This window comes from Pan troglodytes, chromosome 7 (assembly GCF_028858775.2).
Source record: "Pan troglodytes isolate AG18354 chromosome 7, NHGRI_mPanTro3-v2.0_pri, whole genome shotgun sequence".
In the NCBI taxonomy this organism is placed as follows: Eukaryota; Metazoa; Chordata; class Mammalia; order Primates; family Hominidae; genus Pan; species Pan troglodytes.
In genome coordinates this window covers 97191053-97215950 of record NC_072405.2, presented here as the reverse complement: position 1 = coordinate 97215950, position 24898 = coordinate 97191053, and the positions used below count along the sequence as shown (strand labels likewise).

Below are 24898 nucleotides of genomic sequence, written 5' to 3'. Positions count from 1 at the left end.
TGGAGTTTCACCACGTGGGCCAGGCTGGTCTTAAGCTCCTAACCTCAGGTGATCTGCCTGCCTCGGCCTCCCAAAGTGCTGGGATTACAAGCATGAGCCACCGTGCCCAGCCTATCTATTATATTCTTGCCAAAACTGAATGTAGCTAAAAAGATCAAGAATAGTTACATTATCTGTACTTTTACCTGATATTAAATCTGTTTTAAGAAAATCGTTGTAAATAACTAGGAATTTAATAATTTTTCTTTTAGCTTAAGAATCAGCTTCTGTTGCTTTCAAATAAGAATCCTAAGTGCTGAAAACTTAAAAACAAGAATTTACTGTAAAGTTATTAAATTTGTGATATCAAAAAGCAAACAGTAGAAAAGTAATGTTTAATCAGGGATGAAAAAGGGAACATTGCATCTGATACTGCAGAAATTCAAAGGATCATTAGTAGTCACTATGATCCTTTGGAATATATAGAATAAATGAACACAGAATAAATGAACACATAAAATACATTGGAAAATCTAGGAGAAATGAACACACTCCTAGACACATAAAACTTACTAAGATTGAAACAGGAAGAAATCCAAAAACTGAACAGATCAATAATAAGTAAAAAGATCAAATCTGTAATAAAAAGTCTCCCAGTAAAGAAAAGCCCAGGACCCGACTTCACTGCTGAATTATATCAAACATTTAAAGAAGCACTAGTACCAATCCTACTCAAACTATTCTGAAAAACAGGGGACAATGGCATACTTCCAAACTCATTCTCAAAGCCAGTATTACTCTGATACCAAAACCAGACAAAGACACATTAAAAAAAGAAAACTACAGGCCAACATCTCTGATGAACACTGCTGTGAAAATCCTCAACAAAATACTAGCAAACTAAACACAACAATGCATTAAAATATCATTCATCATGACCAAGTGAGACTTATCCCAGGGATGCAAGGATAGTTCAACATATGCAAATCAATCAATGTGATACATCATACCAACAGAATGAAGGGCAAAAATCATATAATTGTTTTAATTGATACCTAAAAAGCAGTTGATAGGCTGGGCACAGTGGTTCATGCCTGTAATTCCAGCACTTTGGGAGGCTGAGACAGGTGGATCATGAGGTGAGGAGTTCAAGACCAGCCTGGCCAAATGGTGAAACCAATGGTGAAACTGTCTCTACTAAAAATACAAAAATTTGCCAGGCGTGGTGGCACGCACCTGTAATCCCAGCTACTCTGGAAGCTGAGGCAGAGACTTGCTTAAACCCGGGAGGCAGAGGTTGCAGTGAGCTGAGATCACACCACTGCACTCCAGCCTGGGGGACAGAGCAAGACTCCATCTCAAAAAAAAAAAAAAAAAAAAAAAGCATTTGATGAAGTATAACATCTCTTCATAATAAAAAACCCTCAAAAAACTGGGTATAAAAGGAATACATCTCAACATAATATAAGCTATATATGACAGACCCATGCTGGTATCATACTGAATGGGATAAAAAGTGAAGCTTTTTCTCTAAGATCTGGAACATGACAAAGATCTCCACTTTCACCACTGTTAACACAGTACTGGAAGTCCTAGCAAGAGCAATCACACAAAAGAAAAAAAATAAAGGGCATCTAACTTGCAAAAGAAAAAGTCAAATTATTTTTATTTGTAGACAATATGATCTTATATTTGGAAAAACCTAAAGACTCCCCCCTAAAATGATTAGAACTGATGAACAAATTCAGTAAAACTTCAAGATACAAAATCAAACTACAAAAATCAACAATTTGAAAAACAAATCAAAAAAGTAATCCCTTTTACAATAGCCACGAATACAATTAAATATCTAGGAATTAACTAATATGTGAAATAGATCTATAAAGAAAACTATATAACACTGATGAAAGAAATTGAAGAGGACACCAAAAATGGAAAGATATTCCATGTTCATGTATTAGCAGAATCAATATTGTTAAGATGTCCTTACTACCCAAAGCAATCTACAGATTCAATGCAATCTCTATCAAAATACCAATGGCATTCTTCACAGAAAGAGAAAAAATAATCCTAAAATTTATATGGAACCACAAAAGATCCTGCATAGCTGAAGTTATCCTAAGCAAAAAGAACAAAACCAGAAGAATCACATTACTTGACTTTAAATTATACTACAGAGCTATAGTAAACAAAATGGCATGTTACTGGCATAAAAACAGAAACATAGACCAAAGAAACAGAACAGAGAACCCACAAATAAATCCGTATATATACAGTGAGCTCATTTTTGACAATGGTACCAAGAAATACACTGAGGAAAGGACAATCTCTAACAAAATGTGCTGGGAAAACTAGATATTCACCTGCAGAACAACTAGACCCCTATTTCTCCCCATATACAAAAATCAAATCAAAATGGATTAGAGTCTTAAATCTAAGAACACAAACTATGAAACTACTATGAAACATTGGAAAACTTCTCCAGGACGTTGGTTTGGGCAAAAATTTTCTTCAGTAATAACCCGCAAGCACAGGCAACCAAAGCAAAAATGGACAAATGAGATCACATCAAGTTGTAAAGTTTACGCACAGTGAGGGAAACAATCAACAAAGTGAAGAGACAATCAACAGAATGGGGGAAAATATTTGCAAACTACCCCTCTGACAAAGGATTAATAACCAGAATAGATAAGAAGCTCAAAAAACTCTATAAGAAAGAATTTAATAATCTGATTTAAAATTGGGCAAAAGATATGAATAGGTGTTTCTCAAAAAAATGACATGCAAATGGCAAATAGGCATATGAAAAGATGTTCAAAATCATTGATCATAAGATAAATGCAAATCAAAACTACAATGAGGTGTCATCTCACTCTAGTTTAAATGGTTTATATCCAAAAGACAGGCAATAACAAATGCTGGTGAGGATGTGGAGAAAAGGGAACCCTTGTATACTGTTGGTGGGAATCTAAATTAGTACAAGAACTGTGAATAACAGTATTGAGGTTCCTCAAAAAACTAAAATTAGAGGTATATGATCCAGCAATCCCACTGCTGTGTATATACCCCAAAGAAAGGAAATCAGTATATTGAAGAGATATCTCTATTCCCACATTTATTGTAGCACTGTTCACAGTAGCCAAGATTTGGAAGCAGCCTAAGTGTCCATCAACAGAAGAATGGATAAAGAAAATGTGGTACATATACACAATGGAGTACCATTCATCCATACATAATAATGAGATCCTGTTATTTGCAACAACATGGATGGAACTGGAGGTCATTATATTAAATGAAATAAGCCAGGCACAGAAAGACAAACATCACATGGTCTCACTTATTTGTGGGATATAAAAATCAAAACAATTGAACTCATGAACATAGAGTGTAGAAGTATAGTTAGCAGAGTCTGGGAAGGGTAGCAGGGTGGTTGGGAGGAGGTAGGGATGGCTAAAAGATACCAAAAAAATAGAATAAATAAGACCCACTATTTGATAGCATAACAGGATGACTATAGTCAATAATTTAATTGTAATTTTAAAATAACTAAAAGAGTATAATTGGAATGTTTGTAACACAAAGGATAAATGCCTGAGGGCACGAACACCCCATTCTCCATGATGTCATTATTATTCATTGTATGCCTGTATCAAAACATCTCATGTGCCCCATAAATATATACATCTACTATGTACCCACAAAAATAAAAAAAATAAAAAGTGAAAAGTAGTGTTTGGAAACTTTTAACAAGAATATGGTAATAATTATCAGTTTACAAAAAAATGAAATTGAGCATGAATGCTCCAGGGAAGAATTTTTGTCCAACATAGATTTCACATCAGTCTAGTTGACAAATATCTAATGAAGAAGAAAGAACATTTAACCATACACTGATGGACCTTGCTGTACAATGAGCCCAATTTAGTGGCTCATTTGGAAACCAAATTTTATGTAAGCCATCAAATAGGTAGAGTCACACACACATTTCCTCAGAACCACAAATGGATACTGCAAACGTACTAAGGACATCTGACCACATTTTCATCTCTTTAGCCAAACCAAGCCTATTATAATATCACCTTTGAATATTAAACCAACTAAACCACCATTTTCTTAGACTAAATGTTCAGTGGATGAAAGAGGAGAGACAAATAAGGAATTATGTTCCAGGTTTTTAAAGACTGCCAAGTTGTTTATTACTTCTCTGCAGATAGACCCAGGGTTTGACTGAGAACAGTGACCATGCAGACCCACACTCTACTAGAAACAACCAAATCTTGCCAAAATTTTCTAGATATTGTATGACTTGAGCCTGGACTTAATTATCTATGTTTCTCTAAAATGGTTCTTCATATCATGAGGTAAATCCTCGAGTACAAAAGCATTCTGCTCATACATATAAAAAACAATTGCATGTATGTGAAACTAAGTCATTTTGATAAATGTAGCACTACCATTCAAGATGACTTTAATACTCTATAAGAATAACTGCATGAGGAAGGCAAGTAATATTTTTGTACAGTCAGACATTAAATCTTTTAATGAAATCATGGATTTTTGTGATAATTCAACAGATAATTGTTACAAGAAATATTCTTAAAAGACTTTGTGTTCCATTGTTATTAAATCTGTAAACACATGATAAAAATTCCCAATAGTCATAAGATTCTCAAGTCTCACTGCATGACAAGTACGTTCTGTTTCACTTATAAACCTAATATTAATAAGAAAGAACTTACACTAAATACTTACTAAGACATTTCTATGGAAAAATAAAATAAAAGGCAAAACTATGTCACTGAAAACAAGAAGCCTCAGCTTTAATAGTCACATCTATGCTGAAATAATACATCTATACAGTGAAAAAATAATTTTTATAAGAAATATTATAATAGATGTTTGCTTATGTCTAAACAATAGAACAAAGGTATCAAGATACAATTGTTTTTGAATACTACTTAATATATGATCAAATAGTAGTTTCTTAAATTGCTGTATGAAAATTTTCCGGGCAACTTTGTAAACTAATGCAAACATATGATAAGTAATAGCTGTTACTTATTCATAATTTGTAGGAGAAATTTGAATATTCTTTCTTGAATATATTAAAAATGAAACACATTATTATTCAGAGACACAAGGAACCCCTTTATAATTCAACTATAGCAAGAACATAGCAAAGTCTTTTGTTAAAAAGCAATCACAGTATGTAACATTCTTTGGGAGAGGGGAGATTGACATTCACATAGGGCCTAAAATGGACCAAGTAATATGTTTGGGGCTTTACATTCTAACTTTGTGAATAAAATTTTTGGAGGTAGAAATTTGCCCAAGATCATACAACTAATGATTAGAGGAGTCCAGCTGAGAACACAGTTCTTTCTGACTCTGCAGGCCAGGCATTTTGCAACATGTACATCCCAAATGTAACTTTTAATCTAGCTGCCACAGACAGAACAAGAAGATTCAGCGTGACACGCTTTTAGAATACCAATCTACTGTCAATGAGTTTTTAATTTCTGTCCTTTGCTAACTCATTTTAACACAAATAATTCTCTTCCTTTATTTCCCATTCTTCTGTCATAAATGATCACCATTTGTGTCAGAAATATAAATTACTTGCAGTATCCACACCGTTCTTTATTAACCTATGTTCCCTTTTAAGTTCAAACGGAACCTTTCTTTTCTAGATATGAACCCCCCTTCCACTCCATTGCAGTGCAGTTTTCTTCCAAAATACTGTATTTTTCACAAATTAATAGCCCCACAAAGTATTTTTCTTTGATCAGCATGCAGCCCTTAAATATAGTTTGAGACTGCAGTTCCTCATCTTATGTGCCATTTCACCAGAGGACGACAGCATAAGAACCATATTGCATTTGGATTTTAAACAGCCTGAATCTAAAAGGCAAAAACCCTGATGTTCTTCCAGGGAGCAATTCCTCTGAGTCATTCCTGAGAAGTGGCTTTGCATCACTGCTCTACTGAAACATAATGATCTTCAGATGCCTCATTCGCTCAAAGGAAACATCGTTAATTGGAGAAAGTAGAAGAAAAAACAATCGGGCCAAGTTTTCTCAGAGGATCTTAATCTGCATTTCACAGCTCATTTATAAGTCCCTCTCTTCTCCTACCCTTTCCACAGCTCCCACAAATACATACAAACATAACTATTTTTCCCCAGAAATTAGTCATTTATAAAGAAACCAATTATTTTTACCATAGTATTTTATAATTGCATTTTAAAAGCCAGTGTTGTTATAAGCACTGCAATCAAATACCAACATGTGAGAGCATCAGATGATTTGCCCAGGATTCTCCATCATGTTAGTGGTCAAATTGAGCAATGAACCTGATTTGCTTCAAGGACTGTCTGTTCAGCCCTGCTCATGTCTTAAAAAGAGAGAGAAAATCAAATTCTTCATGTCAAATCTAAATCCCTAACATAGAATATGGGCCACTGTCATCTTGCACCTAGACAAATTTCACAGCATTCTAACAGGTCACTCTGAAACTCCTTTTGGCATCCACACGTGACCTTTTGCCATGTAAATCATAACATGCCAGTCACACCAAGGTTAAAATCCCTTCATGGGCTATGAGACCCTAAATGATAATCTGGTCCCTGGCTACCTCTGAAGCACTATTTCCACCAGGTCTCCCATTTGACTCATGCACTTTCACAACAATGACTTTCTTCCCAATTATTATGGTTTTTATTTTTTGTAATTTGTTTTTCTATTTGCAGACCATGTTGCAATACCTGGGCTCTTGCACTTGTGTTTTCTTTCCCTAGAATGCACTTCTTCAAGGTATTTAATGTCTCTCTCTCTTCTCTTTCTCCTGTTTCATAAAATCTGACTTCTCTGATCATTTCCATCATTCTCTATCCCCTTATTCTGCATTAGCTTTTCTTCCTAGCACTTATCACTAACTGACAGAATACATATGTGTTTAGTATCTCTTACATTAGAATGTAAGCTCCATGAGGGCAAAGATATTGTGTGTTCCCACAGTCCCAATACCAGGAATACTGACAGAAACATAGAGGAGTTCAAAAGTGTATGTTGGATTCATTAATTAATGGATGAAAAATAAAATGAGTCAAAATTATTTAGAAACTAAAATTCTAAGTCATGTTTCAGCTCCTAGATTTTAATATTCTTTACTTATCATCATTTCCCCCTTCTTCTGAAATATTTTCTCTTTCGAAATGCTGCCCCTTTGCCAATTGCATGTAAACTCAGTAAAACTGCCTGTCAAAGGGCACTTCTCCCTCAGCATTTATTCAAGGGTGGGTATAAAAATAAACTACAACAATCTGACTCCCTATCCCTGAAATTAAGCTGTGAGCCTAGTAACTCCCAAATGCAAGTAGTTGTAACTAATTGATTCCAGTGTTGTACCTTGAAGAGACTTCCAGAGTTGCCTTAGAGTTTGTATCTCCAGCATCTAGCTGTTGTTCTTCCATTCTGAGAGCTACCTGATATTCTTCCATCTGTCCCCCCTTCCCTTTTTGTTTATTGTGATTGTTTTAATGAACCAGAGTCAGTTTCTGTTGCTTATGATCCAAAATCCTAACTAATACACATGATAAGCTTATATTCAATCTGATATGCCTTAAAAAACAAAATTTTAAAAAGGGGCCTCCCAACTCTCTTTTTCTCACTCTGTCTCCTCGCTCCCTCCCACTGTCTGTTCAGTAATCCTCTGGTTGCTCAAATCTCTCCTTTATGGTGGCACCACCTCCATGATTTTAATGCCTCTCCCAATGATTTTAATGTTTCAAAATTATTTATTATTTTTCCCATCTATCAGTATTTACTCAGAGCTGCTGACATGAAGTGAAGTTAAGATGTAATTAACATGATTAAGCTATAGCACACCAAGTTATCAATAAGTAATAGTATCTTAATCTTATCAGATATCTTTGCATTTCTTTTTTTTTTTTTTTTTTTTTTTTGAGATGGAGTCTTGCTCTGTCACCAGGCTGGAGTGCAGTGGCCCAATCTCGGCTCGCCTCCCACGTTCAAGCAATTCCTGCCTCAGCCTCCCGAGTAGCTGGGACTATAGGCACATGCCACCACACCCAGCTAATTTTTGTATTTTTAATAGAGATGGAGTTTCACCAGGTTGGCCAGGATGGTTTCCATCTCTTGACCTCATGATCCACCCTCCTTGGCTTCCCAAAGTGCTGGGATTACAGGTGTGAGCCACCGCGCCCAGCCTGCATTTATTTAAAAAGCTACTGTGACTCAAAATGTTTTTGTTTTTTTTTTTAATTTTAGTCAGGGTGACAAAGTGAAAAGTTTTAAAGTATAGAAGGTAACATTTTCAAAAGTTCATTAGATAACATCACTTAAACAGCCCATCAATCTGATCATGGTTTAGTCAGAGATAAACAAAAGGCCACACACCTGACAACTTATCCATCAATAAATAGATTTTAATTGAATTACTTTAGTGTTGTGTTTATAAAGCATACAACCCCATTGCTAATGCAGTTAACAGAGTCACAAATAGATTGATGATGTTACTAAATGTGACTAAGGGAACACCCAATCCCCTTTCCTTAAATGTTGGGAGTGGGGGCAGAATCTATGATTTGGGAATACTGCAAAAGCGATGGGATATATAGGCCCCTGATTAGGTTATATCACACTTCACCTAGGCAGAATAACAGAGAGAGAAACAGACTCTCCCTTGCTAGCTTTGAAAATTTAAGCTTTTGTGTTGCTAACAGAGCTTAAGAAAGCACCACATGGCAAGGATCTAGGGAGTCTCTAGTAGAAAGAGGGGCCCCCTGCTGAAAGCCATCATGAAAGTGGGGATGTCAGTCCTACAACCACAAGGAACTGAATCCTGCCAACAACCATTTGAGCTTGGAAGAGGATCCTATGCTCCAGAAATGGTCACAGCCCAGTGGACACTCTGATGATCTGTGAGACACTGAGCAGAGGACCAGATAAACCTCACCCTGAGAGATACTAAATTATGTTGTTGTAAGCCACTAAGTTTATGTTAATTAATTACAGAACAATAAGAAGCTAATACGTTAGTGTCCCAAGGAGAAGAGGAGAGAAAAGTCATGTGCTATAGAACAAACATAGATTGTGGATTTAGTGCATACATTGATCTTTTACTTACTATTAATAGCTTGTCATAGCTACCTCAAAGCATTGATGTGAGGATTAAATCACAAATTTTTTATAGAGAGCTTAAGGCTTTCTGTTAATATTAAACATCTCATAAAAATGAATTTCCTTCTCATTTACTCTCCTACTGTAATTTGGTGGCTGTCACAGCCCACCCATTGACAGCAGTGAGTTTTGCCATGTCAAAGTCCTGGCTGCCCAATTCTGAGCCACTGAAAGGGGGGACGTATAGTACATCAGGATCTTCTCTACTCATCCATTTTCTCACACATGAGTGAGGAAGTGGGTTCTGGAAACTGATACTGACCCAACATCTATTGTCCTGGGTGTTTGGAAACAGGCCATTAAATAGCATCCATGGAGATCCACAGAAGAATGTAGCAAAGTAACTTGTCTATTATTCACTGTGCTTGGACAGCCTTCTACCATGGCTCCTGCTTTTCGTGGTAGTCCACTGTTAAGAAGGTACTAGGCTTCTTACCCATTTGTAGTTTCCATCCTGACATTGACCTAGATTTACCTCCTGGTATTTTGACATTGCAGTGCAGAATCATAGCTGCTTGGAAGTCCCTGTTACTGACCTCCCGCATCTCAGATCAGAAACTTTGTTATCTGGAAACTGCTATCTCATTATAGTAAAAAAGACAGGAATTACCACTGCCATTAAAACTCTTACAGCCCAGCACAATCTGAAATCAGCAGAGTGATTCATGGGTTTCTGGAAACTAAAATTTTGGAATCTAATGCAATATTAATCAACATTAGAGTTTAATGGAATTAAAGTGATTGTAGCATAGTATACCTTAGATCACTTTCAGTGTTTTAGCGATTTTCTACCAGTTAAAGAATATTTTTAACGAATTTAGTGAGCATATTCTAGTTGAATTTCCTAATTTTTTCAGCTTACAAGTTTAATTTTACTCTTCTATGACAGGTGGTTAAGATTTCCTTCTATAATTCTCTCGTACCTGCTTTACTAAAAAGTGATTAGTATTCGTTGTTTCCTTTTTGTTATTATAAGTTAAGAGTATAAAAATCTGACCATTCTCAAATTTTCTGGAAGCTCTGATCATATTTCCTCAAATTTGCAATCATAGTCATGTGTCACTTAACAACGGGGATACATTCTGAGAAATCTGTCATCATGCGATTTTGTCATTCTGTAAACATCATAGAGTACACTTAAACCTAGATCGTGTAGTCTACTACACACCTAGGCCAGCTGGTATAGCCTGTTGCTCCTAGGCTACAAACCTGTACAACATGTTACTGTACTGTATACTGTAGGCAGTTATACCACAATGGTATTTTTGTATCTAAACAAAGGAAAAGTTCATTCTTCAGAACATAAATGTCAAATTTTTAATTACTCATTCCCTGCTATTGATTTTTTTCTGAAAACATTCCTAGTCTTGACACTTTTGGTTTTGTTCCTGTTATCAATCTCAATTCTAATATCACATATTCTAGTTGAATTTCCTATTTTTTCAGCTTACAAGTTTAATTTTACTCCCCTATGACAGGTGGTTAAGATTTTCTTCTATAATTTTCATGGTACTCGTTTAATTTTATTCACAAATCCAATACCATCTTTGGTAATCAGCCTGCACTCAGATTTAATCTTCTCCTCCACACCCCTCCTTCTTCAGGCAGTTGTGTCCCTATTAGAGCACAAAGTATTCTAGAAAATTAAAAGGAATGGGGCCGGGCGCAGTGGCTCACACCTGTAATCCCAGGCCGAGGGAGGCCGAGGCAGGCAGATCACCTGAGGTCAGGAGTTTGAGACCACCCTGGCCAACATGGTGAAACCCTGTCCCTACTAAAAATACAAAAATTAGCCAGGCGTGGTGGCAGGTGCCTGTAATCCCAGCTACTTGGGAGGCTGAGGCAGGAGAATCACTTGAACCCAGGGGGTGGAGGTTGCAGTGAGTCGAGATTGCGCCATTGAAGCAGAGGTTGCAGTGAGCTGAAATTGTGCCATTGCACTCCAGCCTGGGGCACAAGAGCAAGACTTAGTCTCAAAAAAAAAAAAAAAAAAAAAAAAGTAACGTGTGGTAAGTTTATTTAAAGACTCCTGGATGAGGAAGACAGTTTGTGAAGAGCCTTCCGATAACCCAAGCTAAGGACATCTTTAACAGAATTTTGAAATATCAGTAAATAATACATATTTTGCTTGCAGTTTAATTTTAAAATAATGGGTCACAAGTTTAGCATTATATCCGTGATACACCATTGAAGACTGAATTCATGAAGATTGTATTTATATAGAAACAAAGTCTCCAGTGTGTCCATCTCTCCTGAATCAACCATGAGTGCTGTATCATAACTTAAGTACACTTACCCACAAACAATAAACTTTAAAAAATAAAGCCATTCAAAAGAATTACTCAATTAGAAGAAGGAATATATTTTAAATACTTACAATTTCTTTAAGATAGCCAGGAATTCTTCAAATTTCTCTGTGGCTCTTTTTGGTCTATATAAAATATGGCCACCATGTGCTCTCTGAACATGGACAGCTATATTGTTAGAATCATCAGGTTGTTGATGTTGACTTTCCTCTTTGCCTTCATTGAGTTCCCTGAACAAGAAAATATAGTATTTTATGCTGTTGTATACTGCATAAAAATTATTTACAGGGACTTTTACTATACTGCAGGAGTATAAATGCACTGTTTTGAGAAAATTTGGCATTTTCAGAACATATTCTTTTTCAATGCATTAGAATGTTTCAATCTCCATAGTACAGTTATATATGTCATTCTGTTACATGTAGAACTTAGAATATATGAAACATTTTCAATGTATAGAATTTGATTATATGTATTATAACTGTCCTGAGCAATTGAAACACCTTTCATAATATATTAGGCTTATGTAATTTAGGAAAATATTTCAAGTCAATGGCTAACATCCTTTATACTCACACATTTGTTTTTCAGTGTTTTTTTTTTTTTTAGCACCAAGGATAAAATTATATTATTTAACTTCTATTTACCACTGGTAATCTATAAACATCTTGGAAGACAGCCACCATATCTTATTCTTGTGCTATGGTATGTTATACACCTAAATCCCTAAGAGATGTACAAATAAATGACCATTTTCCATTCATATTTCTAGAATTAAGCATTTCTATTAAAAGGTCATTGAAAACTTATAGGCGAGAAATCCAACAAGTGTTGTCTGTGTTTAAGAAAAAAATAGTAAGGCAGGTTGCAGAAATGAATCTGGATCACATCTTGATAATAGACCTTTAATTATATACATAGGAAGATTAAAATTAAATATAAGATATTATGTGGAATCATAACAGCAATACTGAATTATCACATTAATATATAACTTGTTGCATTCTTAAATGTGCTGGCTACTCTGGTAACCTTATATGCACATCATCCTGTTAACATTAACCATGTGATATGGTTTGGCTGTGTCCCCACCCAAATCTCATCTTGAATTGTAGCTCCCATAATTCCCATGTATCACAAGAGGGACCCAGTGGGAGATAATGGAATCATGGGGGCAGATCTTTCCTGGACCGTTCTCATGATAGTGAGTAAGTCTCACAAGATCTGATGGTTTTATAAAGGAGAGTTCTCCTACACAAGGTCTCTATTTGCCTGCTCCCATGTAAGACATGACTTTGCTCATTTGCCTTTGAACATGATTGTGAGGCCTCCCCAGCCATGTGGAACTGTGAGTCTATGAAACCTCTTTCCTTTATAAATTTCCCAGTTTTGGGTATGTCTTTATTAGCAGTGTAAGAACAGATGAATACAGTAAATTGATACCAGTAAAGTGTGGAAGTGACTTCGGAACTGGGTAACAGGCAGAGTTTGCAACAGTTTGGAAGGCTCAGAAGAAGACAAGAGGATGTGGGAAATTTTGTAACTTCCTAGAGACTTGTCAAATGGCTTTGAGCAAAATGCTGATAGTGATATGGGCAAAAAAGTCTAGGCTGAGTTGGTCTCAGATGGAGATGAGGAACTTGTCAGAAACTTAAATAAAGGTGACTCTTGCTATGTTTTAGCAGAGACTGGCAGCATTTTGCATCTCCCCTAGAGATCTATAGCACTTTGAACTTGAGGGAGATGATTTAGAGTATCTAGCAGAAGAAATTTCTATGCTGCAAAGTGTTCAAGAGGTGATTTGGGTGCTATTAAATGCATTCAGCTTTATGTATTCACAAAGATATGGTTTGGAATTGGAACTTATGTTTAAAAGGGAAGCAGAGCATTAAAGTTCAGAAAATTTGCAGCCTGAAAATGCAGTAGAAAAGAAAAACCTATTTTCTGAGGAGAAATTCAAGGTGGCTGCAGAAATTTGCATAAGTAACAAGGTGCCAAATGTTACTCTCCAAGACAATGGGGAAAATATCTCCAGGCCATGTCAGAGATCTTCATGGCAGCCCCCACCATCACAAGCCACAGGGCCTAGGAGGAAAAAATGGTTTCATGGGTCTCGCCCAGAGCCTTGCTGCTTTGTGCAGTCTCAGGACTTGGTGCCCTGTGTCCCAGCGTGGCCAAAAGGGGCCAACGTAGAGGTCAAACCATTGCTTCAGAGGGTGCAAGTTTACACATGGTGTTGAGCCTGCAGGTGCATAGAAGTCAAAAATTGAGGTTTGGGAACCTCTGCCTAGATTTCAGAGTCTCATAGGCAGAAGGGACCTGCCTTGTCTCAGATGAGACTTTGGACTCTGGACTTTTGAGTTAATGCTGAAATGAGTTAAGACTTTGGGGGACTGTTGGGAAGGTACAATTGGTTTTGAAATGGGAGGACATGAGATTTTGGAGGGGCCAGAGTCAGAATGATATGGTTTAGCTGTGTCCCCACCCAAATCCCATCTTGAATTGTAGCTCCTTAATTCCCACGTGTTGTGGGAGGGACCCAGTGGGAGGTATCTGAATCATGGGGGCAGGTCTTTCCCATGCTGTTCTCATGATAGTAAGTCTCATGAGATCTGATGGTTTTATAAAGGACAGTTCTCCTACACAAGCTCTGTCTTTACCTGCTGCCATGTAAGATGTGACTTTGCCCCTCCTCCACCTTCTACCATGATTGTGAGTCCTACTCCAGCCATGTGGAACTGTTAGTCAACTAAACCTCTTTCCTTTATAAATTACTCAGTCTCAGGTATATCTTTATTAGCAGTGTGAGAACAGATGAATACACAATACACCATGTGAGTAGGCAATATTATCCTCAGTTTATAAAATAAGGAAATTGTAACTAAAAGAGTTTATATAAATTTTCTAAACTCTCACAGCTAGTAGAGCTGGAAAGACTTTTTGCATCCTTCTGCTTTTCACAATTACCTGTACCTTTGAATTTTTAATAAAACTTGATACTGGGTAAAATCTGATTCCTGTAAGTCTAATTTGGTAACCTAATTCTTTAGATTATTCTTAATCCCTATAGATTTTTTTTTTTTTTTTTGAGATGGAGTCTTGCTCTGTCACCTAGGCTGGAGTGCAGTGGTACGATCTCAGCTCACTGCAAGCTCTGCCTCCTGGGTTCACACCATTCTCCTGCCTCAGCCTCCTGAGTAGCTGGGACTACAGGCGCCTACCACCACACCCGGCTAATTGTTTTTTGCATTTTTAGTAGAGATGGGGTTTCACAGTGTTAGCCAGGATGGTCTTGTTCTCCTGACCTCGTGATCCACCCACCTCTGCCTCTCAAAGTGCTGGGATTACAGGTGTGAGCCACCACGCCTGGCCTCAATCCATATAGATTTTTTTCCAAACAAATTCTACATGTTCCATGATAAGATTTTTCCAAAATACATAACATTTGTATTGTCATGTTACTTGTATATGTGTGATAATATTTCTGTATCTAATGTAATTAGGAGTTTTTAATTTTATAATTTGAATGATCACTGTGGTTGCATAGAAAAATTTTTTCCCTTTTTCTTTAGTAATAAGCTATATTATGTAGCTCTCCCTTTTCAGTTGGCTATCTTAAGGATTTTTCAGGTAGTAATAAAGAGGCACAGATAAAACAAATTAGAAAGAAATATATTGCTTTAAATGCATTTTTTTTTTTGAGAAGGGATCTTTGTCACCCAGGATGGAGTACAATGGCATGATCTCAGCTCACTGCAACCTCTGCCTCCCAGCTCATGCAATCCTCCCACCTCACCCTCCCAAGTAGCTGGTACTACAGGTGCAAACCACCAATGCCCAGCTAATTTTTTTTAAGAGATGGTTTTTGCCATGTTGGCCAGGCTGGTCTCAAACTCCTGAGCTCAAAGTGATCCACTCCTGCCTCGACCTCCCAAAGTGCTAGGATTACAGGCATGAGTCACTATGCTCAGCCCCAAATGCATGTTTTTTAAAAAAGAAAAACTGATAATTCATGAGCTAAGATCAGATCTCAAAAAATGAGAAACAGAAAGAGTAAGTTATACTCAAAATAAGTATAAGGAAATATATAATAAAGGAGAAAAATTGTTAGAGTAATAAAACCAAAATTTAGTTATTTAGAAATCTAATAATCTTGCAAAGATAATGTATAATAAATTTGGCAAAAAATTTTTGAGAACAAAAACAGAAAAGGCAGACATAAATTACGTCAGAAATGGAAAAGAAGACTTCATCACAGATCCCACAGATAGAAAAAGATAGAAAGATTATATTATGAAAACTTCATGCCAATAAATTTGAAAATTTAGATGAACAAATACTTACAAAACTACAAATTAGCAAACTGACACAAGTAGAAATATAAAATTTTAATTGTTCAAATATTTTAAAGAATACAACTAAGAACCTTCCTACCAAGAAAACTCCTTGTCAAAATGGTCCTATTGGTGAATTCTAACAAACTCTTAATAAATAAACCCAGCCAGGCGTGTCGGCTCATGCCTGTAATCCCAGCACTTTGGGAGGCCGAGGCGGGTGGATTACGAGGTCAGGAGATCGAGACCATCCTAGCTAACACAGTGAAACCCTGTCTCTACTAAAAATACAAAAAAATTAGCCAGGCATGGTGGCGGGTGCCTGTAGTCCCAGCTACTCGGGAGACTGAGGCAGCTGAGTGGTGTGAACCCAGGAGGTGGAGCTTGCAGTGAGCTGAGATCACGCCACTGCACTCCAGCCTGGGCAACAAAGCAAGACTCCGTCTCAAAATAAATAAATAAATAAATAAATAAATAAATAAATAAATAAACCCAAATGCTTCCAGAAAAATACAAAAGTCATATGTAGTTTCCAGCAAGTTTTATGAGGTCAGCCTAGCCTTGATATCAATAGCAGGTAAGGAAATTACCAGAAAGGAAGATTACAAGCCAGTGTCACTGATTATAGATGCAAAATTTCTAAACAAAATATTAACACTAAATCCAGGGATAATTTTAGAAGATAACAAAGCCTACGCTATTTGGGAATACATCAGGAATACTATTCCAGGATTGTTATTTAACCCATTAACAAAATACAGGAGGAAAAAATAATGGGTGTCTAATAAAACACCTCATATGGTTCAATATCTATTTGTAATACAAACTGTTAGCAAACTAGAAATAGAAATGAAACTTAATATGACAAAATTATTTACACAAAATACAGCAAATATTATACTGAAGGTGAAATTTTGAAAACTTTGCCCCTGGAATCAGAAACGTCATGGATATGGCTTTAACTGATTCAACATTCTAGTGAAGGTCCTAAGCATTAAAATTAAAATAACTACAAAATGTAAGAATTGGAAAGGACAAGTAAAGCTGTTATTTTTTGCAGATGACATGATCTTATACATGGAATATCCAAAAGAATCCACAGATATTATAACTGACAATAAAATTGGTATAAAAGTTCAATATACAAAAATCAGCCATACTTCTGTCGTTATGTTCCTTACATATGAATGCACGAAGGCACTGATAGAATAATCAGTTCCATAAATATGTAATTTAAAGCTGTTAAAAATAATATGAAAATTTATATGTGTTGTGAAAAATAATCATAGGTACCATTACAATATAAAAATGGGGGACCTACTTTGCTTGCCACGAAAAGATGTTATATGTCAGGGACAGAAGGATTTAAGCTGAGACATAAAAAAATGAAAAGGAGCTAGACAAAGAATATTCCAGGGAGAAGGTATCAGGCATTCTCCTGTAAAATAAACTTCTATAGATACTAAATTTTTGTTTAAAAATGTTTTTATCCTATCAAGTAGCCACTGTACAATATATGAATAGACTATGAATCTGTTCATGCATTTTGGCATAACATCCAATTATTTATGGATTAATTTTTATTCCAGATAAATAATAGAGATACATAAAATAATGTACACAATTGGATTGTTACACTATAGAACTAGTAATTAAAAAGGCAATTCTTCCTTTCTCTGATGTTGACATTTTAAGGTTTTTGGTATTGTTTATATTAATTATTAAACAAATAAAAAAGAATATTCACAATATATTGCAAGTTAAAGAGTAACAAAAATGAATCTTAATGTACCCACCCAGGTTTTTAAAAATGGAACCTTACCAGCTACTGTACAACTATTTCTCTAGGTGACATGTCCCTCATTCCAAGATAAGTAACCACTATCCTGAATTTTGTTTCTAGTATTCTCTTGGTTTTCATTACAGATTTATCAAAGATATATGTATTCATTTACAAAGATCATTTTAGTTTTTTATATTTTAAACTTTATAGAAATGAAGTGATTCTTATGGATTCTGTAACTTGCTTTTCTTGTTGTATTCAACATTGTGTACATGAGATTTAATGACTAATTCATTCATTTTACTGCTTTATGAGATTTCATTATATGTATGTACCACAAAGACTTTGGGGGGAGTTTGTGTGTTTTGTTTTTTCATTTTTCTAGTCTGTAGGGAATTGGATTTTTGTTAAGTTTGTTTGGTTTTTTGTTTTGTATACAAACTTGGCTACTATGACCAGTCTTATATAAGTAAGACTTCTCCAAGAGATGCTTAAGAGTAAAAGGCTATTCCCAAAGCTAGGATATGGGGAGCCTCAGAAATTATAGACTCCAAAATTGGGGGGTATATCCTTCCTATCCATATGATAAGAAGTGAGGACAAAAGGCATCACTCTTCCAGCACTGGAGATCCCTTCCCTCCCTCAGGGTATGGCCCTCCACTCCGACCTTTCTCCGTCCTCTTTGTGGTCTAAGAGGAAAGGCAAGGGTGCAGGTTTTGGAGAATGTGTCGGTAAGGGCCACTAAATACGACCTTCCTCGGTCCTCTTTGTGGTCTAGGAGGAAAACAAGTGTTTCCGCTGCGGCTTCGGTGAGCGCAACTATTCCAAACAGCAGGGTCCAGGGACCATTGCAGGTTATTGGGCAGGGAAGAAAAAAAAAAACAGAACAAAACCACAGGCAGTTTTTTCTTTCAGATGGGAAACACTCAGGCATCAAGAAGCTCACCCTTGAAATGAATCCATTGGGAACAATTTGACCCTCAAACCCTGAAAAAGAAGCTGCTTATTTTTTTTCTGCACTATGGCCTGGCCCCAATATTCTCTCTCTGATGGAAAAAAAATGGCCACCTAAGGGAAGTATAAATTACAGCTTTCCTGCAGCTTGACCTTTTCTGTAAGAGGGAAGGCAAATGGAGTGAAATACCTTATGTCCAAGCTTTCCTTTCATTGAAGGATAATCCACAACTATACAAAGTTTGCAATCTACATCCCACAGGAGGACCTCTCAGTTTACCTTCATATCCTAGCCTCCCTACAGCTCCCCTTCCTGTTAGTGATAAGCCTCCTCTAATCTCCCCCACCCAGAAGGAAACAAGCAAAGAAATCTCCAAGGGACCAAAAAACCCCCTGGGCTATCGGTTATGTCTCCTTCAAGCTGTAGGGGGAGGGGAATTTGGCCCAACATGGGTACATGTCCCTTTCTCCCTCTCTGACTTAAAGCAGATCAAGGTAGACCTGGAGAAGTTTTCAGATAATCCTGATAGGGATATAGATGTCCTACAGGGTCTAGGGCAAACCTTCGACCTCACTTGGAGAGGTGTCATGCTATTATTAGATCAAACCCTGGCCTTTAATGAAAAGAATGCGGCTTTAGCTGCAGCCTGAGACTTTGGAGATACCTGGTATCTTAAGTAAATGACAGAATGACAGCCAAAGAAACGGACAAATTCCCTACTGGTCAGCAAGCTGTCCCCAGTATTGATCCCCATTGGGACCTAGACTCAGATCATTGAGACTGGAGTCTCAAACATCTGTTGACCTGTGTTCTAGAAGGACTAAGTAGAATTAGTAAAAAGCCCATGAATTATTCAATGATGTCCACCATAACTCAGGGAAAGGAAGAAAATCTTACCGCTTTCCTCAAGCAGCTAGGGGAGGCCTTAAGAAAATATACTCCCCTGTAACCTGACTCCCTTGAGGGTCAATTGATCCTAAAAGATAAGCTTATTACCGAATCAGCCACAGGTACCAGGAGAAACCTCCGAAAGCTAGTCCTGGGCCCTGAACAAAATTTGGAGGCATTATTAAACCTGGCAACCTTGGTTTTCTATAATAGGGACAAAGAGGAAGGAACAGGCTGAAAAGGAAAAGCAAGATAAGAGAAAGGCCACAGCCTTAGTCATGGCCCTCAGACAAACAAACTTTTGTGGTTCAGAAAAGACAGAAAATGGAGTAGGCCGATCACCTAGTAGGGCTTGTTATCAGTGTGGTTTGCAAGGACACTTAAAAAAAAATGTGCAATGAGAAATAAGCCACCCCCTTGCCCATGTCCACTATGCCGAGGCAATCACTGGAAGGTGCACAGCCCAAGAGGACAAAGGTTCTCTGTGCCAGAAGCCCCCAACCAGATGATCCAACAACAGGACTGAGGGTCCTCAGGGCAAGCGCCAGCTCATGTCATCACCCTCACTGAGCCCCAGGTAAGTTTAATCACTGAGGGCCAGGAAATTGACTTCTTCCTGGACACTGGCGTGGCCTTATCAGTGTTAATCTCCTGCCCTGGACGTTGTCCTCAAGGTCCATTACCATCTGAGGAATCCCGGGACAGCCTGTAACCAGGTATTTCTCCCACCTCCTCAGCTGTAAGGAGACTTTGCTCTTTTCATATGCCTTTCTTGTTATGCCTGAAAGTCCCACACCCTTATTAGGGAGGGACATATTAGCCAAAGCTGGAGCTATTATCTACATGAATATGGGGAATAAGTTACCCATTTGTTGTCCCCTACTTGAGGAGGGAAACAACCCTGAAGTCTAGGACTTGGAAGGACAATTCAGAAGGGCAAAAAATGCCCACACAATCCAAATCAGACTAAAAGACCCCACCGCTTTTCCTTATCAAAGGCAATATCCCTTAAGCCCTGAAGTTCGTAAAGGATTACAGGATACTGTTAAACATTTAAAAGTTCAAGGCTTAGTAAGAAAATGCAGAGTCCCTGCAGCACCCCAATTCTAGGAGAACAAAAACTGAACAGTCAATGGAGACTAGTGCAAAATCTTAGACTCATCAATGAGGGAGTAATTCCGCTATATCCAGCTGTAACCAACCTCTATACCCTGCTCTCTCAAATACCAGAGGAAGCAGAATGGTTCACTGTTCTGGACCTCAAGGATGCCTTCTTCTGCATTCCTCTGCACTCTGACTCCCAGTTTCTCTTTGCCTTTGAGGATCTCACAGACCACATGTCCCAACTTACATGGACGGTCTTGTCCCAAGGATTTAGGGATAGCCCTCATCTGTTTGGTCATGTACTGGCCCAAGATCTAGGCCATTTCTCAAGTCCAGGCACTCTGGTCCTTCAGTATGTGGATGAATTACTTTTGGCTCCCAGTTCGGAAGCCTCCTGCCAGCAGGCTACACTAGATCTCTTGACCTTTCTAGCTAATCAAGGGTACAAGGCATCTAAATCAAACGCCCAGCTCTGCCTACAACAAGTCAAATATCTAGGCCTAATCTTAGCCAGAGGAAGCAGAGACCTCAGCAAAGAACAAATACAGCCTATACTGGCTTGTCCTTGCTGTAAGACATTAAAACAGTTGCGGGGGTTCTCTGGGATCACTGGCTTTTGCCAACTATGGATCCCTGGATACAGCGAGATGGCCAGGCCACTCTATACTCTAATCAAGGAGACCCAGAGGGCAAATACTCATCTAGGAGAATGGGAACCAGAGGTAGAAACAGCCTTCAAAACCTTAAAGCAGGCCGTAGTACAAGCTCCAGCCTTAAGCCTTCCCACAGGACAAAACTTCTCTTTATATGTCACAGAGAGAGTGGGAATAGCTCTTGGAGTCCTTACTCAGACTTGTGTGACAACCTCACAACCAGTTGCATACCTAAGTAAGGAAATTGATGTAGTAGCAAATGGCTGGCCTCACTGTTTACGGATAGTTGCAGGAATGGCCATCTTAGTAACAAAGGCTATCAAAATAATACAAGGAAAGGATCTCACCATCTAGACTACTCATGATGTAAATGGCATACTAGTTGCCAAAGGAAATTTATGACTATCAGACAACTGCCTGCTTAGATACCAAGCACTACTCCTTGAGGGACTGATGCTTCAAATTCACATGTGTGCAGCCTTCAACCCTGCTATTTTTCTCCCAGAGGATGGGGAACCAATCGAGCATGACTACCAACAAACTGTTGCCCAGACTTGTGCTGCCCGAGAGAATCTCTTAGAAGTCCCTTTAGCTAATCCTGACCTTAACCTATATACCAATGGAAGTTCATTTGTGGAGAGTGGGATATGAAGGGCAGGTTATGCCATAGTTAGTGATGTAACAGTACTTGAAAGTAAGCCTCTTCCCCCAGGGACCAGCGCCCAGTTAGCAGAACTACTGGTGCTTACCTGAACCTTAGAACTGAGAAGGGAAAAAAGAATAAATGTGTCTACAGATAGCAAGTATGCTTCTCTAATCCTACATGCCCATGGTACAATATGGAAAGACAGGGAGTTCCTTACCTCTGAGGGAACCCCCATTAAATACTACAAAGAAATCATGGAGTTATTGCATGCAGTGCAAACACCCAAAGAGGTGGCAGTCTTACACTGCCAAAGCCATCAAAAAGGTGAAGGAGAAAAGGCAGAAGAAAACCATTGGGCAGACGCTGACGCCAAAATTGCTGCCAGGCAGAACTTCCCATTAGAAATACCTATGGAAGGACCCTTGGTATGGAACAACCCTCTCCAAGAGATTAAGCCCCAGTATTTCCCGACTGAAACAGAATGGGGACTTTCACAGGGGGATAGTTTTCTCCCCTCAGGGTGGTTAATGACAGAAGAGGGTAAGGTACTCATACCCAAAGCCAGCCAGTGGAAAATACTTAAGACTCTCCACCAAACTTTTCATATGGGTATTGAGAACACTCATCAAATGGCCAAATCCCTATTTACAGGGCCAAATCTCCTACAGACCATCTGACAAGTAGTCAAAGCCTGTGACATGTGCCAAAAGAATAATCCCTTGGTCCATCATAAGGCCCCTCTAGGGGAACAAAAAATAGGGCACTATCCCAGAGACAACTGGCAGTGAGACTTCACCCATATGCCTAAGTCAAGGGGATTTCAATACTTGTTGTTCTGTGTTGATACCTTCACAAATTGGATAGAAGCCTGCAAACAGAGAAGGCTCAGGAAGTGGTTGAAGTCCTAATTCATGAAATAATTCCTAGATTTGGGCTCCCCCAAAGCTTACAAAGTGACAATGGTCTGGCTTTTAAAGTCATGGTAACTCAGGGAATTTCCAGGGCGCTAGGGATACAATACAACCTTCACTGTGCCTGGAGGCCACAATCCTCAGGGAAGGTCGAGAAGGTAAATGAAATACTCAAGAGGCACTTAAGGAAACTAACACAAGAAACTCATCTCCCATGTCCTATTCTCTTGCCCATGGCCTTGTTGAGAATCCGAAATTCTCTTCACAAAATGGGGGTAAGTCCATATGAAATGCTGTATGGATGACATTTTCTCACAAATGACTTCCTACTTGATCAGGAAACAGCCAACTTGGTCAAGGATATAACTTCTTTGGCAAGATATCAACAAAACCTTAAAACCCTAAATGAAGGATGTCACAGAGACAAGGAAACAGAGCTGTTCCAACCAGGAGATCTAGTATTGGTCAAGTCCCTTCCCTCTACCTCCCCATCTATGGATTACTTGTGGGAAGGACCATACTCAGTAATCCTCTCTACTTCCACTGCAGTTAAGGTGGCAAGAGTGGAATCTTGGATTAACCACACCCGAGTTAAACTTTGGACACCCCCTGAGGAACCTGCAAGACCATCAGCTCAGGAATCCCAAAATCAGCCAGACCAGCCTCGATACACCTGTGAATTATTGGAGGACTTACATCTCCTATTTCAGAAGGAAATATCCCAGACTCAAAAGGCTCCTACAGTTTATCCTGAGGAAAAACCCCTTCCTACTTAAAAAATATAAGTGAAAACCTATGTAATCTTTAACACCTCTCCTTGTCCCTTTGATGGAATCCTTTTATTGTTTCATTACATTATTAAGCAGTATACTAACCATACTCTTTGCAGTAGGTCTATATACTGTAGCTCCTGCCAGGACGAAAATCCTAATCACATCAACCATGTTTACTCTCTTACCTTTCCAAGCCCCTTTATGCATCCAACACAACCTGTTACCAGGCCTGCCCCTGGGGCACCTACTATCCCATCAATGTAATTACACCCTACAACTTCAAGTCCCAACTGATCATAGTAACTTCGGAGTCACCTAAACAGGTCCACTCAAACAGCTTGTCTGCTTCTCAGGGCCCCCAAAAATCATCACCTTCTCCCTGTTTAACAAACAGTCTGGGTTTTGTAACAGCAAGCATACTCCCTGCATGACTATTCACCCCTGGACCCCCTGCAGCAGCGCCTCCCCCACTAATGAATGCCTTCTTATCCCCTCTTTCAGTTACTCTCTTGAATGGTTCCTAGTAAATACAAAATGGTTTTTTCTCCAATGGGAAAATAGAACACAGAGCCACTCAGTTTTCTCCCAACACCCCTTTCCAGCTGCTCACCAGAGCTACCTTGGCAAGTACTCTAGGAGTATGGGAAAATGAAAACAACAAACTCACACACCTCTTTAACATACACAACCAGTTCTGTCTACCCAGCCAAGGCATATTCTTATGTGGAACTTCAGCCTATATCTTCCTCCCCACCAACTGGACAGGCACCTGAACCTTAGTCTTCCTAAGTCCCAACATTGACATTGCCCCAGGAAATCAGACTCTATCAGTGCCCCTCAAAGCTCAAGTCTATCAGTAGAGGGCCATAAAACTAATACCCCTACTTACACAGTTAGGAATGGCCACTGCTACAGAAGCCAGAATAGCCAGTTTATCTACTTCATTATCCTACTACCACACACTCTCAAAGGATTTCTCAGACAGTTTGTGGGAAATGACAGGGTCTGTCATTACTCTGCAATCCCAGGTGGAGTCTTTGGCAGCGGTGACTCTCCAAGACTGCTGGGGCCTGGACCTCCTCACTGCTGAGAGGGGAGTACTCTGCACCTTCTTAGGGGAAAGAGTGTTGTTTTTACACCAACCAGTCAGGGATAGTATGAGACCCACCTGGTGTTTACAGGAAAAGGCTTCTGAAATCAGACAATGCCTTTCAGACTCTGATACCAACCTCTGGAGTTGGGTGACATGGCGTCTCCCCTTTCTAGGTCCCATGACAGCCATCTTGGTATAACTTGCCTTTAGGCCCTGTATTTTTAACCTCCTTGTCAAATTTGTTTCCCCCAGGATCAAGGCCATCAAGCTACA

General features: G+C 38.5%; 1 protein-coding gene across 4 annotated transcripts in view; it reads right to left on the bottom strand.

Annotated features, from left to right (window-relative positions):
• CNBD1 (cyclic nucleotide binding domain containing 1) overlaps positions 1-24898 on the bottom strand; it is a 622857-nt gene that overhangs the window by 538559 nt on the left and 59400 nt on the right. For all 4 annotated transcript variants that reach the window (XM_054656870.1, XM_016959647.3, XM_063817255.1 and 1 more), the window contains one exon: positions 11557-11715. In XM_054656870.1, coding sequence (XP_054512845.1) covers positions 11557-11715 — 159 coding nt within the window. The remainder of the gene's footprint in view (positions 1-11556; positions 11716-24898) is intronic.